Source organism: Molothrus ater, chromosome 3 (assembly GCF_012460135.2).
Source record: "Molothrus ater isolate BHLD 08-10-18 breed brown headed cowbird chromosome 3, BPBGC_Mater_1.1, whole genome shotgun sequence".
Lineage (NCBI taxonomy): Eukaryota > Metazoa > Chordata > Aves > Passeriformes > Icteridae > Molothrus > Molothrus ater.
In genome coordinates, this window is record NC_050480.2 from 47,938,340 (window position 1) to 47,956,839 (window position 18,500).

Here is an 18,500-nt window from a genome sequence, read left to right on the forward strand (position 1 = left end):
TGAGTTGTCACTTGTTTAATTGCTTTTTAAAAGCCAGCTGCTAAAAGTCAATATTGCCTTGAATAGTCATTATTTGTACTCCATAAAGGAAATCCTAAATTATTAACTGTACTTAGAAATCTTTAATTCTTAAAATAAGAACTTAAACTAATCATGTTTTATACATGAGTTTTATGATATGCAGATTTATGATGTATGCCTTACTTTCACAAGTATTACCAAACTGTTATAACGATTTATGTATACTGAAATGAAAAAATCCTTTTACTACAAGAAACATGCCCTAAAATTAATTAGTGGTTCTATGGACATTCTAAGAAACTTGTCCTAGAATAAATTAGTGGTTTTTTGGACTTAAAAATTGACATGACCTGTCTTCTGGTGTTTCTTCCCTTATATCTCTGGTGCTGAATTTTGAATTTGCATTGACATACTGAATTAAATAGAAATTATTAAGTAATATTACATTCAGTAAGGCACTCAGATGACTTGGTTCCATCTGGTTTACATTTTTCCATGACCTGCAGAAATTCAGTAAACCTTTATTCAACTCTGGAGAGACAGAAAAGACTGGATCACAGACATTTGCACACACATGCACGCCCACTAGGACTTCCAGAAAGTTTGAGTAAAAAATAGAAATCCTTTATAACATGGCCTTTATTTACTCTTTTCTTTAGACAATATTATCCAGCTGGAAAACCTCTTGCCATCACTGATTGTTCAATTTCTAAAAAAGATAAACACTTATTATAATAATCTAGATAATTTCTTGCGACTTTATCCCCCTTCATTCATTTTCCACTTAAAAAACTTCCCACAACATTTCTTTTTTGTAGGAATTTGGAGTGAAATTCAAAAAGTCAAAGAAAGATAAAAAGGAAATAATTTTTTAAAGGGACATTAATGAATTTCCACCTACCTCACAACAAAATATGTGCTCATTTGCTGAAACAAGGTCAAATGAGGTTTCATTTTGGACTATCACAGGAACCTAGTAGAAAGTAAATCAGTTAGGTCCATAACTAAATTATCTGGAGAAAATTAAATTATCATTAGCATTTAACTGCAGTAGACATGCAAATGTTGGACATCTGGCAAGCATGCATTACACATTTGAAAACTAGAAGTGATCATCTTGTAGATGGTTTGGTATTTCTTTATAAAACTTCCTTAAATGTAGGTTCAGATTTTTAATAAATTATTATTATTATTTTTACCAGGAGATTTAAAGAGTATCAAATTGAATAATCACATAATTAAATTGAGATGCCCTCAATTTCTTAAGATAGTTGCAGTTCTGCATTTAAATCATGATCATAACACTGTCTATACTTTGAGATTCCCTTAGCCACCTGCCAGGGCTCACAGGGATTTATTTTCTCATGGTCAGTTACATAGTGGTAACGTCTGAACAGCAACTTTATCATATCTTTGGCTGCATTATGTTGTGTTCATGAATATTTTCTTCTTGTACAGCCCATTTCCTTTTTGTAAGCAGTTTAGTAATAACAGACTGGGATTCCAGTTTATTGAACTAAATGTATCTGTGCCTCTCATCACGTATTGGTGTTCATTGCTTGATTCTTTGCTTACCCCACTATTGGCTTGTTTATGCTTTCTTTTATAGTTAAAAATATATCAGGTAACAAATAATTCTTAATAGCCTTTCATCGCTTGATATTTACATTAATTTTTATATAAAATCTCTGGTAATCACTGCTTGTTGATTCAAAATATATTGGACCAAAATAAGCATCAAAGTTTTAATCAGGTCCTAAAGAAAACAAATGCTTTCTTCATCATACTCCAGAGATAGATTTTAAAAGCTATTTTTAATACAGATACATGTTTCCATGACTTTCTGGGCTGCCAGCTCTCTTGCCCTCATCTTTCAGATACCTCCACTCAGTTTATGCATTTTGGCAGTGTTTCCTATCCAATCTTTTGGTCTTGTCAATTACTCCTCTGACCTCTCCCCCTCTCTCCATTAAAAATTAAACTTAGATCTGTTTAGTGTCTAGTTAATAAAAAATGGAACTGACAAGCTGACAAAAGGAAAACTGACAAGACTGAAAAAGTTGGAAGGGTTGTCCAAGTGCTTTAAAACTTCAATATATGATCTGAAGTAAATCACATAAACCTTTAGATTGGTAACATTATTGGAGAACACTAACCTTTGAAATGTGAGGCTGTTTATTTTCTCTGCAATTAATTTTAAAGCTATGCACAATTTTAAAATGCTATGGTTACCTTGCAGACAAGTACTGTCAAAGACATGTACTCTGTGTAGCCCAGAAAAATATGATAGTTGAAGTGAAAAAAAGTAATGTAGTTCTGGTAAAGCTAGTTCATGGTTTCATGACAAATATGAGTACTTCAGACACCTGCTCAGGTGGAACATACAGAAATTTTTCTGCTGTGACAGTAATTCTTAAGTGAGAACAGAGAAATAGAAGGCATCTGTAAAAACAGAAAGGCATCTCTCTGTCCAGTTGTCTTCCAAATGAACATGGGAGTGAAAAAGTGAAGCAGATGAGGGGGTATACACAACCATGATGTTTTGCACCAGGAAGTGCTGATCCATGGTGGTCTTATCCCATTAACACATTGAATTAATAATTAAATCTCAGATTCTGTACAGTATCACTGAGAATGCTATTATTACGCTAACTGTAAGGAATGGGATTAGTATAGGTAATCTTATGTCCTTTTAGACACAGAGAAACCTGTGTTGTATGGCATCAAGCAGGCCTCTGATTCATCTATGCAGCATTCTGTGCAGATCCCATCCATTTTGGTTTTGCTGACCTGTGATACAATTTGAGCTATGAAAGAATATTCTTACAAGAAAATAACCCTGCTCCCAATTTCTGCTGTAAAATGAAAGGAAGAACTTGCTGCTGTGGTTAGATAAAGTCAAGGAGATGCAGGGGATATAATTGTCAGTAAGGAGCAGGAGCTGCCTGCAGGCTCCTCCATCACATCAGCAGTGTGAGCTCAACCTGGGCTCAGGGCTTCCAGCGCCAGGGCCCAGCCATGCAAGCAGCACAGCTGAGCTGAGCTGTCACACAGGTCACTGAGCCCCCATGTACACTGGTCTCCAGGACAGGACTGACCACATGGTCAAGTGGCTTTTACCTGTTGAAATAACTTCCTCTGCTAATTTCACTCTGCTTTTCACAAGGCAATTGGGAATTTTTCATCATGACTTTGTTTGTTTCTTACCTCTTTTGTTAAAAACTCTTGTGGACGTTTCCATGAATGCACTTTTAAGGATGCTGGCAACTTTATTTTCCCTTCAGGATCATCAAATCCAGGCTACACAAAATATGCATGAACAAAAGGACCACCTTTAATAATTACAGTATTGTATCTTCCATGAGATTTAAAATAATATATTGTTCACAGGATAATTCACTTAAGGAGCAAAATAGCAAAAAAAAGACCTAATAGTATATTCAACTAAACAAAAAGAGCCCAAAGCCCAAGGTGAAGATGCAGTGCAGTATTCAGAGAAGCTTATATGGTCTGCACTTTCCAAGAGTTCTATATGAAATTATTATTTTTCTTTTCCTCTTTCAGAAAGATCTCCAAAAAAAGCTTAAAATTTTAAGTCAGTCTTCTATCAAGCTATTCCTAGTACTTTTCTACTCATTTATTTTTATAGCTCTTAAGTTGAACACTAAAAGTAAATATCTAAAGTGATTATTAAGAAACAAAAAACTCATGTTACACGCATTTAGCACTGCCATAGAAACCAAAGAGAACTATAATTATACAACATGAATTAGCCCATTAAAAAGAGAGGCTTGTACAGTTTTCTTCAAACTTGCCTTTTTAAGGTGATGCTTATCCTCCATGTGCACAGAAGGCGTCAGGATATATGATGTCTGTTTACTTACTGGCACAATGTGGGATGAGGACATGCCTCTGATACAGGTTGTGCTGACTGAGAAACTAATCAGTTACATGGATAATGCTTTTTATTTGTGCCGGGATTTTCAACAGCTTTTAGGCATATTATACATTTGTGAGTGTTTCACAGTTTACAATGCACTCTGTCTTCTACAGACCAGAGAAAGAGTTGCCAGGAACAAAAGTCTGTGATACTCTGAGTCCTTAATGATTAAAGGAAGACAAAACAGAGTGCATCAGAAAGGCATAAAAACCAAACACAAACCAAAGATCCCCAAATAACCTTTTCCCCAAATTTTTGGGGTTTTTTTTTTATTGTGTAAGCTCCTTCAATATGATAATCTGCAACAACCTATTTCAGTACCTGAAGGAAAAAAGAGAAGCTGGGGAGGAGGGGAGGGATGGAATGCTTTAGGAATACTTTTTTTTTTTTTTTTTTTTTTCTGAAAGCTTAAAGAATTCCTTGGAGCCTGGACAATACAAAACTGTATTAACAGTGTTTATATTCTGCTTTCAGAGACATCCAACCCTGACTTCATGGCATAACAGGAAAGTTTAGCTCTTAAACACAAGATAAACCAGAGAAATGAGGCAGATGGGAATGACATGACACTATGCAAAACTAAAAAAACCAAACCAAACAAACAAAAAACCCACAAAAAAGCAAAAAAACCCAAACCCACACCTGGAAAGATACAACCTTTCTTTAGCTTATTAGTGAAAAAAAAATGCTTTGAAGCAGAATATTATAGGTCCAGGCTGAAAAAATCAAGTTTTAACTTATCAAGTTTAAACTTATCTTTTATTTAAGGTGGCTATAAGAGACAAGTGCCAAGTCTCAGGGGTTCATGCTATAAGGACAGGAGTCTCAACCACAAGTTCTACAGGAAGGACATGGAAGAAATGAGCACAAAAGACAAAGACAAGGTCAAATGCATAATCTCAAGAGCACAGTGCACAGCTCTAAGAGAGAGCATTGTGTACAGGTGGTTGGTGAAAGACTTTCAGTGTTACAAGGAAAGAGATCACTTCAGGTTGATTTCTTTACCCACACAAGAAAATAGGACTGCTCATATTCGTGTTCCAAGTGTACTTAAAGGTTCTGGATGACATTACTAATTTTGTTTCCAAATGAAATAACCTACATGATGTTGAATTCTGGCTACCTGCTTGGATCAAAAGAGGCCATGTTAAAAAATACTTTAGATCTGTAAATTCATCTGCTGTGACTGGCATATAATTCCTTTAAACATGTAAAAGAAGCAATGTTTCATACAGCTTGTAGCTGAAGAACTGAAGAGTCCAGTAAACAACTCAGAAAACCTCTTGTGCTAAAATAGAAGGTTTTCATATATAGTTCATTTGAAGTTTATGTATGATTATAATGTCTGGTAGACCTGAAAATTAGTGCTAGATAAATGTTGAGCACAGCCCAAAGACACCAAAAGAGCGGTAAAGGAACGGGAGAAGGACACAAAGGCAAATTATTTACTTGACAAGTTAGGGCAGTCTTCAGTACAGAATGTATACCTTCTCTCAAAACAATACTTTGGCCCCATAGGAGTACAATATAGTCAACCTTAGGATAAGAAAAAAATAATCTAGAAATATATATGGAAATAAAAACATAGTACATAAGGACACATTCAGAAGAAATATATTAACAATGCAAAATTTGCATATAAAATATGTGATAAATAATGGCATTTAATGCATTTTAAATTTCAATTTAAGATGCTGAGTTTAAGAAATTTTTTAAGAAATAAGTTTACTACTACTCTGTATAGAAGACCCATACACTCTGTAATGATAACCAGTGTGAAAGAGTAAAAATCCATGAGATTTTTAATTCATTCCAAGGTTGGAAAACAGGAATTTTTCAAAATCTGGCAGGTGCTTACTTTCTGCAAAATAACAATATTCCCTCAAATCATGCTGTACATACTAGAACTGGAGACAGTGTTTCACATGTCCAGAAACTGCAGCATACAAAAGAAAGTACTTCAACAACCATTTCTGCCATAAAAAATGGATGCATCAAACCTTTTGAGCCCCAGAAACTGCAGTGTCCTGAGGAGTGTGTCGGTGCCCTGACGTACTACTACAGTTCAGCTGTTTCCAGATCCCCAGTTTTAGTTATGCTATGAAATAGATTTGAGGGTTGTATTTTTTTAAAACCATTAATGTGCACACAGATATGTTAACAGTTCATTTTAAAAGCAGCAAATAAACAATGCACAATTGTTTCTAGTTTATTACTGTAGTTTATTAAGGAACTACTTAAACATATTGAAAACATATGATTGAAAATAAATATATTTATCAGTAACACATTATTTTGAAGTTGTGGCAAATGCTCCATTAAATAAAAGTACAAAGCATGAAGTAGAAATAATATGTGTCACACAACTTACTGAAATTTGACCTTTTCCAGGTTTTTCTTTTCCAGCTTTTCCAGCATCCCATTTTTCTGCATTGATATCCGCATCATTCCATTCTGGCCAAATAGGAAATCTCCACTTCTCATTGGAAGCAGCTTCCTTGGAAAGCATAGATGGCCTAGAAAACAGACAATAGCATAAATAAAAATGAACAGCAGTATTAGACAAGGGTAGTAGAAAGTATTTTATCTTATAAAATATTCCTTGTTTAATGTAATAGGAATTTTAGTGCTTTTAACTATGTCAACATTTTGGCACTAAGATAAGTCACTAAGATACGCAAACTTATCTTAGAAAGTGCTTGATGCTGTTATTAGGTATAAACCAACAAAATATTTAATGCATTTATACTTCTGCTGAAGTAAATTGGGTAGCTGAAGCACAAAACCAGAAGGAGGACAGTTTCTTCCCTGTCTTTTTCCCTGCTTCAAGCCACATGGCTCTCCTTTCTCTCCTGTGCCAGTCCTAACATTCATCACTCAGTTAAACTCACTCACCTATCTGAAGGTGTTCTTTCATTTCTTCTGACTTATTTTCTTTAGATAACCAGAAGGAGCTTGCCATGGATACAGGATGCCCTGAGGAAAAGGACTCCCACTTCTAGGCATCTGTGAGCTGCTGGACCAGCCAGCGCTGTCTTCAGGCAGTTTCATTCTCAGGGCTCTTGTGCTACCAGTACTCTCACTACTTTCTTTTGGCTTTCACAATCCTGGCAATAATTTTGCTGAGGCTGAAAGGATTTTCACAGGACTAATACCCAATATGTTCATGGCCACAAAGTAGTGCTGGTGCACCTTCATCTTTCCAGTGCAGACAAAGGGCTGAAAAGCTGAATTAGCTGGAATATTCATTCATTGTTCCTATATATAAATGCAACAAACTGTGTAACCATGTTCCAAAGTCAAGCACAGACTACTTAAATGACTAAGGAAACTACTTAAATGACTAAGTCTGACTAAGGAAAATGTTGTCTATGAAATGACACCTGAAAATCCTATTAAGCCACATCACCCAGAAGGTGGAAGCAGGGACAAGTCACTTGGGGGAACAGAGGCATTGCTCAAGTGTAGAGCAGTGAAACTACAAAAGCAAAACCTCAGCTGGAGTAGAAATAATCAAAGGATGTTAAGGACAAGGAAAAAAGCTCCTGTAAGTACACTGGCAGCAAAGGACATATGAGGAAGCACATGTCTGCTGCTCAGTGGGATGGGGAACAGCTTAGTGACAAAGAACATGGGAAAGGCCAAGATACTCAATGTCTTTTTGTGTCTTTGGTTTTGTTGGCAAATTTGCCATTCCCCAGTCCAAGAATCTATTTACCAAGTCTGTGGGAGTGAAGCATTACCCACAGTAGAGGAAGGATCTGGGCAGCACTTAAGGCAACTGGACACACACAGCTCCATGGGACTAGCTGCAATGGGAGCAAAGGTACTGTGGGAGTTGACTGGAGTCTGATTTGGATTTTGGTAAATGCAGTGCTTGGAGACACTTTAGATTCAAACAGACATGGATCTAAGCAACCTGATGTAAACTGCTCCTGCTTGAGTAGGAGTTTGACTAAATGGCTCCCAGATGCACCGTTCAATCAATGTTTTTCATAATTCCATAATACTTTAGTAAGGACAAAGACATGGGTAAAAATAAAGATTTCTCACTGTCTAGACATTAACTACGTTCATCCACACTACCAATAACTCTTAATGGAAGACAGCTGTTAAAATTCAACACCATCTGTGCCTTCTGCTGTGCAAAACCCACCCAAACATAGCTCCTACCTCTCTAACTGGAAGGAAGATGAATTCTGTAGAGTGATACTTAGCTTTATTTTTTCATCTTTTTCACCTCAGTCATCTGTAAATCGACTCTATTAGGTTTGATCTTACATTAATGGCATGATATTTTCTCCAGTGTTTTCTTGAAGACTCAAATGACACTTCATTCTGTATTCAATAATATTTAACCAGGAATTGAAAAACCCTGAGGTGTTTATCAGTTTCTTTGTATAATTTCCAGTTGTTTCAAAGAATCTTTTGCATCTGTGCTTACCACATGCATGAAGAACAATGAAAAACTAAGTGCTGGCTGTATCAACAGATTCAACATTTGTGATATTTTAAAACCTGAATGCTTCTAACACTGTTTTAAATATTACTCCTGGTAGTTTCTTACACACAGTAAAAAATTTGTAAGTTAAAATTCTCATTTTTTGTACTTTTTTCTTACTTCAGATGAAATATGAATGGCATACGTATCAATTTTAAATATTTAAGAGCTACTCCTATTTTTTTGAATCTTTTTTGTACTTCTAAATCTGCATTTGCTCTTCTACAATTTTATAGAGAAGCATGAAAATTTCACTTACTGATACCAATAATAAAGATATTCTGATATCATTCACAAATAAAATTAATGATAATTGCAGTAATTCATAGAATCATAGAATGGGTTGTGTTGGAAGGGATCTTAGAGATCATCTAGTTCCACCCCTCCTGCCATGAGTAGGGACACCTTCCACTAGACCATGTTACTCAGAGCCTGTCTTCATTTCTTCCTATAAGATTTCTGAGTGATTTGGGACAATAATGGAATAATAAAAAAAGCATAATTTTAAAATGCAACAATGAGATATGGAAGACTTACTTAGCTTACTACCACACCAAGACAGATAATCACTTTCTACCACACTTTGACATAACAGAATATCCTCAGCATTAACAATCTGGAATACATGGAAACAATGCTACCTATGATTGAGATGCCTAAACTAAATTGTGGAAGTCTAATGCTACTGCATCTCAAAACGATAATTCAACGAGACCTGGAAAATTCCCAAATAACAGCAATTTAATTGGTCTACAAATATAAGTAATAAGTGAAAAAGACTGCTGAATTAATTAAAATACTGCATTTGAGTAATGCTATTAAGAAGTTCCTCTATTGCAAGAATTGAATAATATAACTGTGAGAATTCTTTGAAATGAACTATAAGATTCAAGGGCAATGCAAATTACTGGTATTTTACGCTCAGGCTGGATGGGTTCATTGTGCAACAGTATTTTTAAAACCAAATTACTGGCAGACTTTCTTTTAATCCTGTGCTAAACCCTAAAGGAGAAAAAGGAAGAATAAATTGCCAAATGAAATGCCATGAATTTGGCACTAATTCACCTCTAACCCTTAAAGCAGCTTCTCCAAGAGTACTGGTGTAATTTATATAGTGCCAACAGAGGAAAGAGGGGGTGGCAGGACGGACAAGCACAACAGGGAAATGCAGACAGATTGCAACACAAGTTTTTCAGACACTTCAGATTTAATACAGAGACAGGAAACAAGCCCACTGGAAATGTGCTCTCAAGTGATACAGTCATTTAGTCTGGAGACATGTGCACTACCACATTCTGCAAGCAAGATCTTGTCAACTTGGTTAATGGAGTCTAGGAAGCTAGGAAGCAAATATTTTCTTCCTAAAACAGATAAATCTACCTGCAAATTATCTCTGGCCATTCCTTAGAGAGGGAACCCAGCAACACTGATGGGAGTCTTCTCAAGAATTACAGAAGCATTGGTAGGTACTTTCAAACAGCATGGCTACTCCAACCTTCCCCAATACCCATGTCATTCTGGACCACCGGACAACAATAATTTTGTGATTTTTTAGAAATCATGAAGTCACCAAGAGGCAGTAAAAAAAAAGTGACGCTTTCTGTGAATTGTTTGAATAGTCATAAAAAAAACTACTTCTGTCCTCAGTAAAGCTTTTATATTAGGAAAAAGAGGGCAGAGAACAAACAGATGCTTCAACTTTTTCTCAAAATCTGCCCTGCAGGGAAGCTACTTAAGTTTTTCTTTAATCTCTTCCAACCTCAAAGACAAAAGACTCCTTTGAAGACCTTATTTATAGTAGAAAGTTCTTTTAAACTATAATCACTGAAATGATTTCTAAAAAGTAGAATCTGAATATCTTAGAAACCCAGAGCAGAAACCATGGTAACACTCGAGTTCATAAGAATCTCTAAATGATACAGGAAAGTTTGGCCAAGTATCAGTAACTCTGTGGCAAAATGATTTCCTCTTTTTCTTCATACCTAGTGTCATTCTTCAGAAGAGGAATGAACAGAAAGAGTCACAATCAGACAATTTAATAAGCAGCTAATAAGGCAATACAGTTTTCTTCTTATTATTAGCATAGTCAGCAGCAATTACAAAATAAAGCCAAAATATGAATGAGTGGTTTACAATACCTTGCCATTAGTCTTATCTTGGATACTGGAGCTAAAACATATAGGATTCTCTGCAGAAGCAAAATACTCTATGCACTCAGAGCTCTCATGTTTGGGGAGAGCCAAGCATGCTCAGGTATGATGAGCATGCAGCTCAGGTATGATGAGCAGAACAAATAATTGTAAACCATCTATGCTGCAATCACAGTTGCTTGCAAAAGCCTATGACAATAGGTTTTATTGTCATTTCATTTTTGTGTACTGGGGTAGGATTCTTCCCCAAAAAGCATAGAGTACCTTCTGTGTGAAGCAAGTTCAAGCCGGAAAATTAAAGTGATGATAGAAAGAAAAGATGAACACCAACTGATTATTCTTTATAGACATATCATTTTTAAAGGGGTCTGAAATTTCAATCACTGCTTCCAAGTGTGATGTTCTCATTTCTAAACATAGCTGTCCTTGTAGGTGTCAGACAAACTACTAATAGACCTCAGTAACTTGTGAAGGATGAGCCTCTTTTGAAGGCACACACACACATTTGCTGAGAGATGGTTACCTAGCCTCACATTTAGCTTTGCCAGCTAGAAGTCCACATGTTTTCTTACTTATATTTGCATTCACATTAATGGAAACCAAGTTATTCCTTCTTGGTTTGCTTTCCAGTTTATAGGAGGTGGAAGAAAAACCCTAAATGTAAAATCCTTTGTGCAAATTTTACACAGTAGCATGACTTGGACATTACTTGAAAGAAAAATTAATAGAAAATAGTAGTTTAGAAGCCCTGTAGGTTTTAAAACTTTAATTTTTTATTTGTTCTCCTTGTTTTCAGCCTGATTCCATTTGTTGCCCTAAAAATATTGTCTGAATTCTTATCCTTGTAATTTTAGAATTCCAGCTAAAATTGAGTATCTCCTGCTGTTTTAATCCATTAATCCCAACTAAACCTTTTTGATATATAAAAAATTGAAGTCAGAAATTGAATATAAAGCACAAAATCAAGTAATGAAATTTTTCCATGTATTAAGGGAAAAACATGAAGATGTATTCAAAAAACTGGTGACAAATAGACTGATAAGCAACTGAATATTTAATATAGATCACAAAAGATTTCTTTTCCTGTGTGACAAAATCTATGTAAAGCAGAAAAAAAAAACTTTCTTTTTTTGGAGGAATTCCTGTAAAATTCAACCTTCATGCTCATAGCAAGCTCATGTACAATGTTAGAATTTTGGACCCTGATCTTTCAATTTTTGCATTCCAGGAAGAACAGCTTCTATTGCACAAACTACCATATGTAAACTGCTCAAAGACAGAAGTAAAATCAGGTGGCATTATATACTTGAGAAACAATATCATGTATGTGCTGCTTTCAAATGGCAGACCAAGACCGTGTAGCCTGCAAGAGCAATGACAGAAAACTCAGCTTGCCATTTTCTGTGCTGAGAGGCAGCTGTAGTGAAAATTCTCTGCTCCTGATTCTATGGAGCCAAAGATCTGCCATAAAAAAGCTTTGAATACAGAATGGAGAAAAATACTTTTTACTTATTTGAAAAACATTTTTCACAATGGAAGGTATCAGAATGCCTGGATGCCATTCATTGGACAGCCTTTCACATTCTACTGCACTGGAGGTCACTTAAACATTTAAAAGACATCCTTCAAATTTATTTTTTTTAATTACATTCCCAAGAGTGGAACATTGAAAATTAATTCCAAGACATGCCTGCCAAGGCAGAAACACTGTATTATCTAGCTCTTAAATGAGCCCTTGTAACGCACAGAAACAAATACAGTCTGCAGAAGTGGGATTTCTATCCAGTGTTACAGGTGGAAATATGATATACCAATACCTAGATAATGTCATAGCAAGAGGCTGGAAAGAGGAATGTCTTTTCCAGTCATTTTCAGGTTCCAATCTAAGCCAAAAGAAGTGATCTCTGATGCATTCTTCCAAGATGGTTATGGCTGACTCTGAGTTGTGCTCTAGGTGGGATTGTGAGCTGTCCAAATCTTTTGAGGTTAACTGGTGGTGGTGACAGGCCAAGTGAACAGACTGCCACAAACAACGGGGGCTTCCAGTTTTCCACCAAGTCACAGATTTGAAAGCAAGTAACATCTACATCCAATTTGCAGATCAAATTTCTGTCTGATCAATGTACTCTTCTTCCAGCAGCAAATGAATAGGCATTATAAGGCTATAAGCTGAAGTTAGACCCAGATATAAGAATGCTAAGACTGCTTTTGACACTAAAGTTTGATACTCAAGTATCAAGTAGAAGAATATGAACTGTGCAGCACTGCTTCTTTAAAAACCTCTTGTGCCTTCTGTATGGCACCTGAACAATTAACCAAGAGCTAAAAGTCTCTGCATGGCAGAGCATGCCAGTACTTCTGAGGATTTAGGCCAACCCATTTAAAAAGCATTTTGCATGCATTGTTAAGAAAATCAGGAAATCCCATTTCTTCCATGGTGGTTACAGAGAATTCACAGAAGATAAAGACCATTCTGCTTACATAGATGAATAATCCCTGGCAAACAGAGTCTCTAACATTATACTTTAAGAATGCTTTCTCGTTTCAAAGCACACTTATTAGTATTTTTCTTTTGACAGTACATTTTCTGCTATCCAGTTCTGCTGAAAGCTGCTTTTCTCCATCACACCATTCTTTACACAGTTCACTGCAATAGAAGTCAAAACTCCTCTTTGCACAGTCTGATTGTACAGTCTCCAACCCAGGGCTCATGGAGTGTTTGCCTGTAAGATTCTCTGACAGTGCTTTGAGTTTCATGGAAAGAAAAACCTAAAATGAAAATCAGTAGGGCGTACAGCATTTAGTGTGATATTGCCACTAGTAAATTACTTAATATTTTCATGCCCATGAGTCCGTGAAGTTTGAAATCTTCAGATCAAATAAGCTGAGCTCTCAGAGGTTCCTTGTTTTAATTAGAATTAACTAGGAAAATTAATTTGAATACATAATTTTCTAATTAACATGTAATCTAGTTAATAAAAAATTAAACTTATTGGTCAGCTTATATGCTATTCTAGTATGCTTCTCATAATTACCTGGGGAAAAAAAATCATTATCTCAACACAAAGCACGAAACTAAAAAGAAAGTTAAAAGTAGAAGGGAGTAAAAAGTGTCAAAAAATTGACTATGTAAAGTGTACTGCGTTTACTGAAAAAATTTTGATTAATGAAGCACAGGTACTGAAAGCAAAAGCTTCACTTTTCTGGTCAGAAATTCTAGGTCTAATTTAGAATTTTTTTTTTTTGTGATACTAACAAAACTACTACCCTCGGAAATATGAGTTACTTACAAAAAAAAATAGACAATGAAAATAAATGAAAGGTTCTTTCAAGCTTAAGAAAGACAATCAAAAACTTCAGGAACATCTCTAGCTTTTTTCAGGTTAGAATTTAGGTATTAATACAATAGTACAGTAGTAGAGCTTGCAGATGGTCAATGATGCAAATAAATAACTTCTGAAGAACAATCATGAACCTAAGATCACAACACATTTATTCACTAACACTGCTATGTCTGGGGAAAGTACTTATGTGCAGGATGGTACCACTTGCTCAGCATTTCAATTGGTTAAATTTTAAGGTACATAGAAACTTTTCCCTTCAGTTATGCAGCTGGATGTCCTGGAATCCTGGGCCATCACAGGTTTATGTTGTGCCTAAATTATTTGAGAGAGCAGGAAATGCCTTCCAAAAGGCTGCAGACAGGCATTCAACCCAAAACAGTTGTTTATCTTGGGATTGCAATTAACAGTGTGCTACAGGAGACCATGATCTCAAAACATCCTCAGTTTTGTCAGGAGTAGTAACAGTACTGCAAACACAGTAGCTGCAAACTGGAGATGAACAACTGCTGTAGCTCAAGATACACCACTCACAGGGTCTCATGAAGCCTTAGCTGGCTCTGGTTAGAAAGGATCTGAACTGAGCTGTTTCAGACAGAAGAGCCCCACAAGTTATCAACAATCAGCCTCGTAGTAAGAGTTTAAAATCTTGTAATATGTTACCAGTTACAATTGTCAAGCAGATAATGAATGCAGTAAAGGTTTAAAATTTTTCATTCAAATCTTCACCTTGTGAAGTCCAGTGAGTAGCTGTACTGGGTTGGGCTAGGTTTGAAGTAAATCCTCAGAGCAGCTTGTAGGGGGGATATGTTTTAGTTTTGTGATGGAAATAGTGTCAATAACACAGTGATATTTCAGTTATTGTTGAGCAGTGACCTCAAAGAGTCAATGCCGTTTCTGCTCCTCACACAGCTCCATCAGCACCTAGGCTGGGGGGTGCATGAGGAGGGACCAGAGGGGACTCAGCCCAGACACCTGACCCCAAACAACCAAAGAGAATTTCCTTACCATACGTTGTCATGCTGAGCAATAAAAGCTGGGGGAAGAAGAAGGAAGCACATGTTTGGATTGATGACATTTGTCTTCCCAAGTCAGCATTGCATGTGATGAAGCCCTGCTTTCATGGGGATGCCTGCACACCTGCCTGTCCATGGGAAGCAGTGAATGAATTCCTTTTCTTACTCTGATGTTTACCTATTAAGCTGTCTTTATCTGCAGGAAGTTTTTGCATTTTTATGTAGATTTCTGCCCTCATCCTGCTAGGGATGAGCTAGCAAGCATTGTGGGTCAGACTGCCACATGGAGTTAAACCATGACACTTGAAGCTAATTATATTTTTTAAAGGCCCAGTTTCTAATAAATTGGGCAGAATTAACCATAAAATGGGTACACCTGATAAAAAAAATGCAAAATCAGGGCTAGTATGTCTTTTGTCCAAAACATTCACTCTGTTTCAAGTCTTCAGCAGAAGTTGGTTATAAACCTTCAAACCACACTCAACTCTGACTGTAGCACATGCACAGTCAAAAACCAGCATAAGGACCTCCACACGAATGTAACCAGTTTTTACCGTAACACAGCCACCCCTTCTCTCAAATAAAACATGTTGCACCATATGTTGCAAGTCAAAGATGTACCACTGGGCTACCCCCTTGGACCACAAACAGGAGAACAAGAGTGCTGAGTGGGAGAATGAGTGACCTGTAGCCCAGCACCTTGTCCCAAACAATACTGCAACTGAAAACCTTTATGCAAAGAGCATAAAGGCATATCTAGAATATCTGTCAAATAATTTCATAGACTATAAGTATTTTTAACAATAATGCTCAAGCACTTCCCAGGCTTGATGTAGTTGCTATGTATTTATATACTTTTCAACAGGTTTCTTTTCTGCAGGCTTGTTCACTGATTCCATGTAAATTTTTAGTGCCCATTAAAACTTACATTAACCAACATGAGATGTCCACTAAAAGCTTCAAGTTCAATTGCCATGCTCTTACCCACAAGTCATGAGTTCTTACCATTCTCAATTTTCAGCCTATCTAAAAAGCCCAAAACATCAAAAAATTAATCTGGTCAGTCTATATTCTCTAAACTACCAAACCTAAAGAACAGCTGCTGGCAGTGGATAAAACCTCAATCACAAGCCATGGCCGAAACCTTATTCTAGGCCCATGGGAACTGAAGAATGAACTAGCAATTCCACTATTTTTTTCTGCTCTTATTCCCCCATCCATTAATCTTAATAACAAACATTAGGTAATCCGAGGCATTGGTGCAGCAACCTGCTACTGATTGCAATCAACCAGGCATACAGCTAAAACATAATTTCTTCCAGCCAGTGCAGGCTTCAGCCTGTCTCTGCTGGTCCTTAAGGATACATCAGCAGTACATTTTAGTTAGTGATCTCTTTAAAAAGTACTCCAGCATTGCTCTGACCTTCCCCTATATACACTGGTGACCTCTGTCTGTGCCACAATTACCACAATCACTTGCCTCTCTTGGCACTGACCATTAACTCCTCATTTTTGTCCCTAATAGCCCAAACCCTAATTGTGATAGCTGCTGATGGCTTAATCAGAAGATTGGGCTTGATGGCATAGAGCTTCATCAAATTAATTTAAAAGCATTTTAATTCATTATCCATTCTTACTAGCCAGAATCTCTTCCAGTGATCAAAGACATCAATTCCTATTCACCATAGCTGTTGAAACCTGGGAAAGATCAGATTCTCAGTAGCCTCTAATGGTGCAATTCAGAAAAGCTGTAAGGGCAGCAGTTCTTTTGAGCTCTTCAGCCCATCATCTCCAGCAGCTGCCTAGCTCCTGAGGGAATTGCTTTCTAATTAGAAAGCAGTAATGATGAGAGACCCAATGGAGTATCCTGCAGAGACCCAGGGGAAGTCTGGCTAGCAAGTCCAGAGGAATTTTCCTGCCTTCTCCATATGTTTCTGAGGTCCCACTCTAACAATGCAATATATCCACCCATAATCCTGATTGATTTTCCACAGTGCAGACGTACTGTCCTGACTGTTCTAAACACTTGTGGGGAAAAATAAGAAGCCTGATTTCACTAGAAATTGAGAAAAGTGATATTAAGGTGATCAAAATATATTGCACAGATGTTTGTACACATTACTCTCAGAGGATTTCTGCATTAATTTTATCCACAACAGATGAAATTATAACACTAATTCTGTTTGGTAAGTACTAACAGATTTCAGGATTTTTTTTACAAATTGTTAAAAGAAAAATTAGTATTTTTTTTTGTTCTATTACTTATATTTTTATTTAGTATTTTGATCATTAGAGACATATAAAAAACAAGTCACGTTTGCTATCAGGAGGACAGTATTAGTCAAAAGACAAAGTATTTTTAACATTTTTGTCCTTGCAACTGCAAGCTTTGTTCTAAAATAAAACAGAAAATCTATCTTGCAATTACAACAGAATACTAAACTTACAAGGCAATGTTTTCTCAGGCAGGCTCCAAATATCCATTTCTCTTTCAAATACAGGAATAGTTACATTACTTATGTTTTCATAGATTTAGACAAAATTTTTACAGTAATTGTCTCTGCCTCATAAACATCCTGAAGAAGCTGGGTAACAGAATGAATGAATATCAAAGAGAATCAGAGAATATTCTGAGTTGGATTCCACTAGGATCATCAAAGTCCAACTCCTGGCCCTGCACAGGACATTCAAAGAGTCACTCCATGTGCCCAGGAATGCTGTCCAAATACTTCTTGAACTCTCTCAGGCTTGGTGCTGTGACCACTTCCCTGGCCAAAACAGGAACAACAACAGAGTTACTAAGCAAAGGGTGCAGTGGGGAGAAGGAACTAGATACTAGCAGCTTGCAACAGAAAAGTTGGCAAAATGGGAATCAAGGTGTGAAATATAAAGTAGAAACATGAAAACATAAGAAACTATTGTGTAGTAAAGGCTGTGTAACTACATATGAAATAAGCACATAGGAGCATTTGAGATTGACTTCAGGAGAGAAGTAAGTGATACAACTGAAACCTTCATGTATGGCAGAAAAAAAAAAAGAAGCAAAGGCCATAAGCACATACATGAGATACCTTTTTCATTTGAATCCCAACAGCCTCATGAATTCAGGCTTACATTAGGATGAGAAACCTGCTAACACCATAGAAACAGAGCTCACAAGGCAAAACAATGAGAGTGAATGTCAATATTCTCTATTTATTTACTTTTCAGGGAGAAATAGACATTTACACAGAAATATACAAATTCATACTAAACACCCAGCAAATAGCAAATAATTTAAAAATAACTCAAGAGATGCTACTTACACAGATAGTTAAGAAATTAATGGGAAAAATTATTTTCTTTATCATACTTGCTTTCCTCAGATTCTTTATAACATAAAGCATAAACTTTCTTTATAACATAACATAACATAAACTTTCCAGACACTAGGAATTTTCTTTCCTTTCTGTACGGGAAACTGATGTGCTATAACTGTCATTAATTTTGCCCCCAAAACTGCACTTAGTTTGGTTCCTCTCCCTGATGAAA

General features: G+C 36.3%; 1 protein-coding gene across 1 annotated transcript in view; it reads right to left on the bottom strand.

Annotated features, from left to right (window-relative positions):
- Window positions 1-18,500, bottom strand: part of ADGB (androglobin) — a 98,910-nt gene that overhangs the window by 79,738 nt on the left and 672 nt on the right. The window contains exons 2-4 of the mRNA XM_036381260.2: window positions 6,333-6,477; window positions 3,229-3,321; window positions 923-994 (exon numbers count right to left, since the gene is read on the bottom strand). Of these exons, the coding sequence (XP_036237153.1) occupies window positions 923-994; window positions 3,229-3,321; window positions 6,333-6,470 (303 nt within the window). The 5' untranslated portion in view covers window positions 6,471-6,477. The remainder of the gene's footprint in view (window positions 1-922; window positions 995-3,228; window positions 3,322-6,332; window positions 6,478-18,500) is intronic.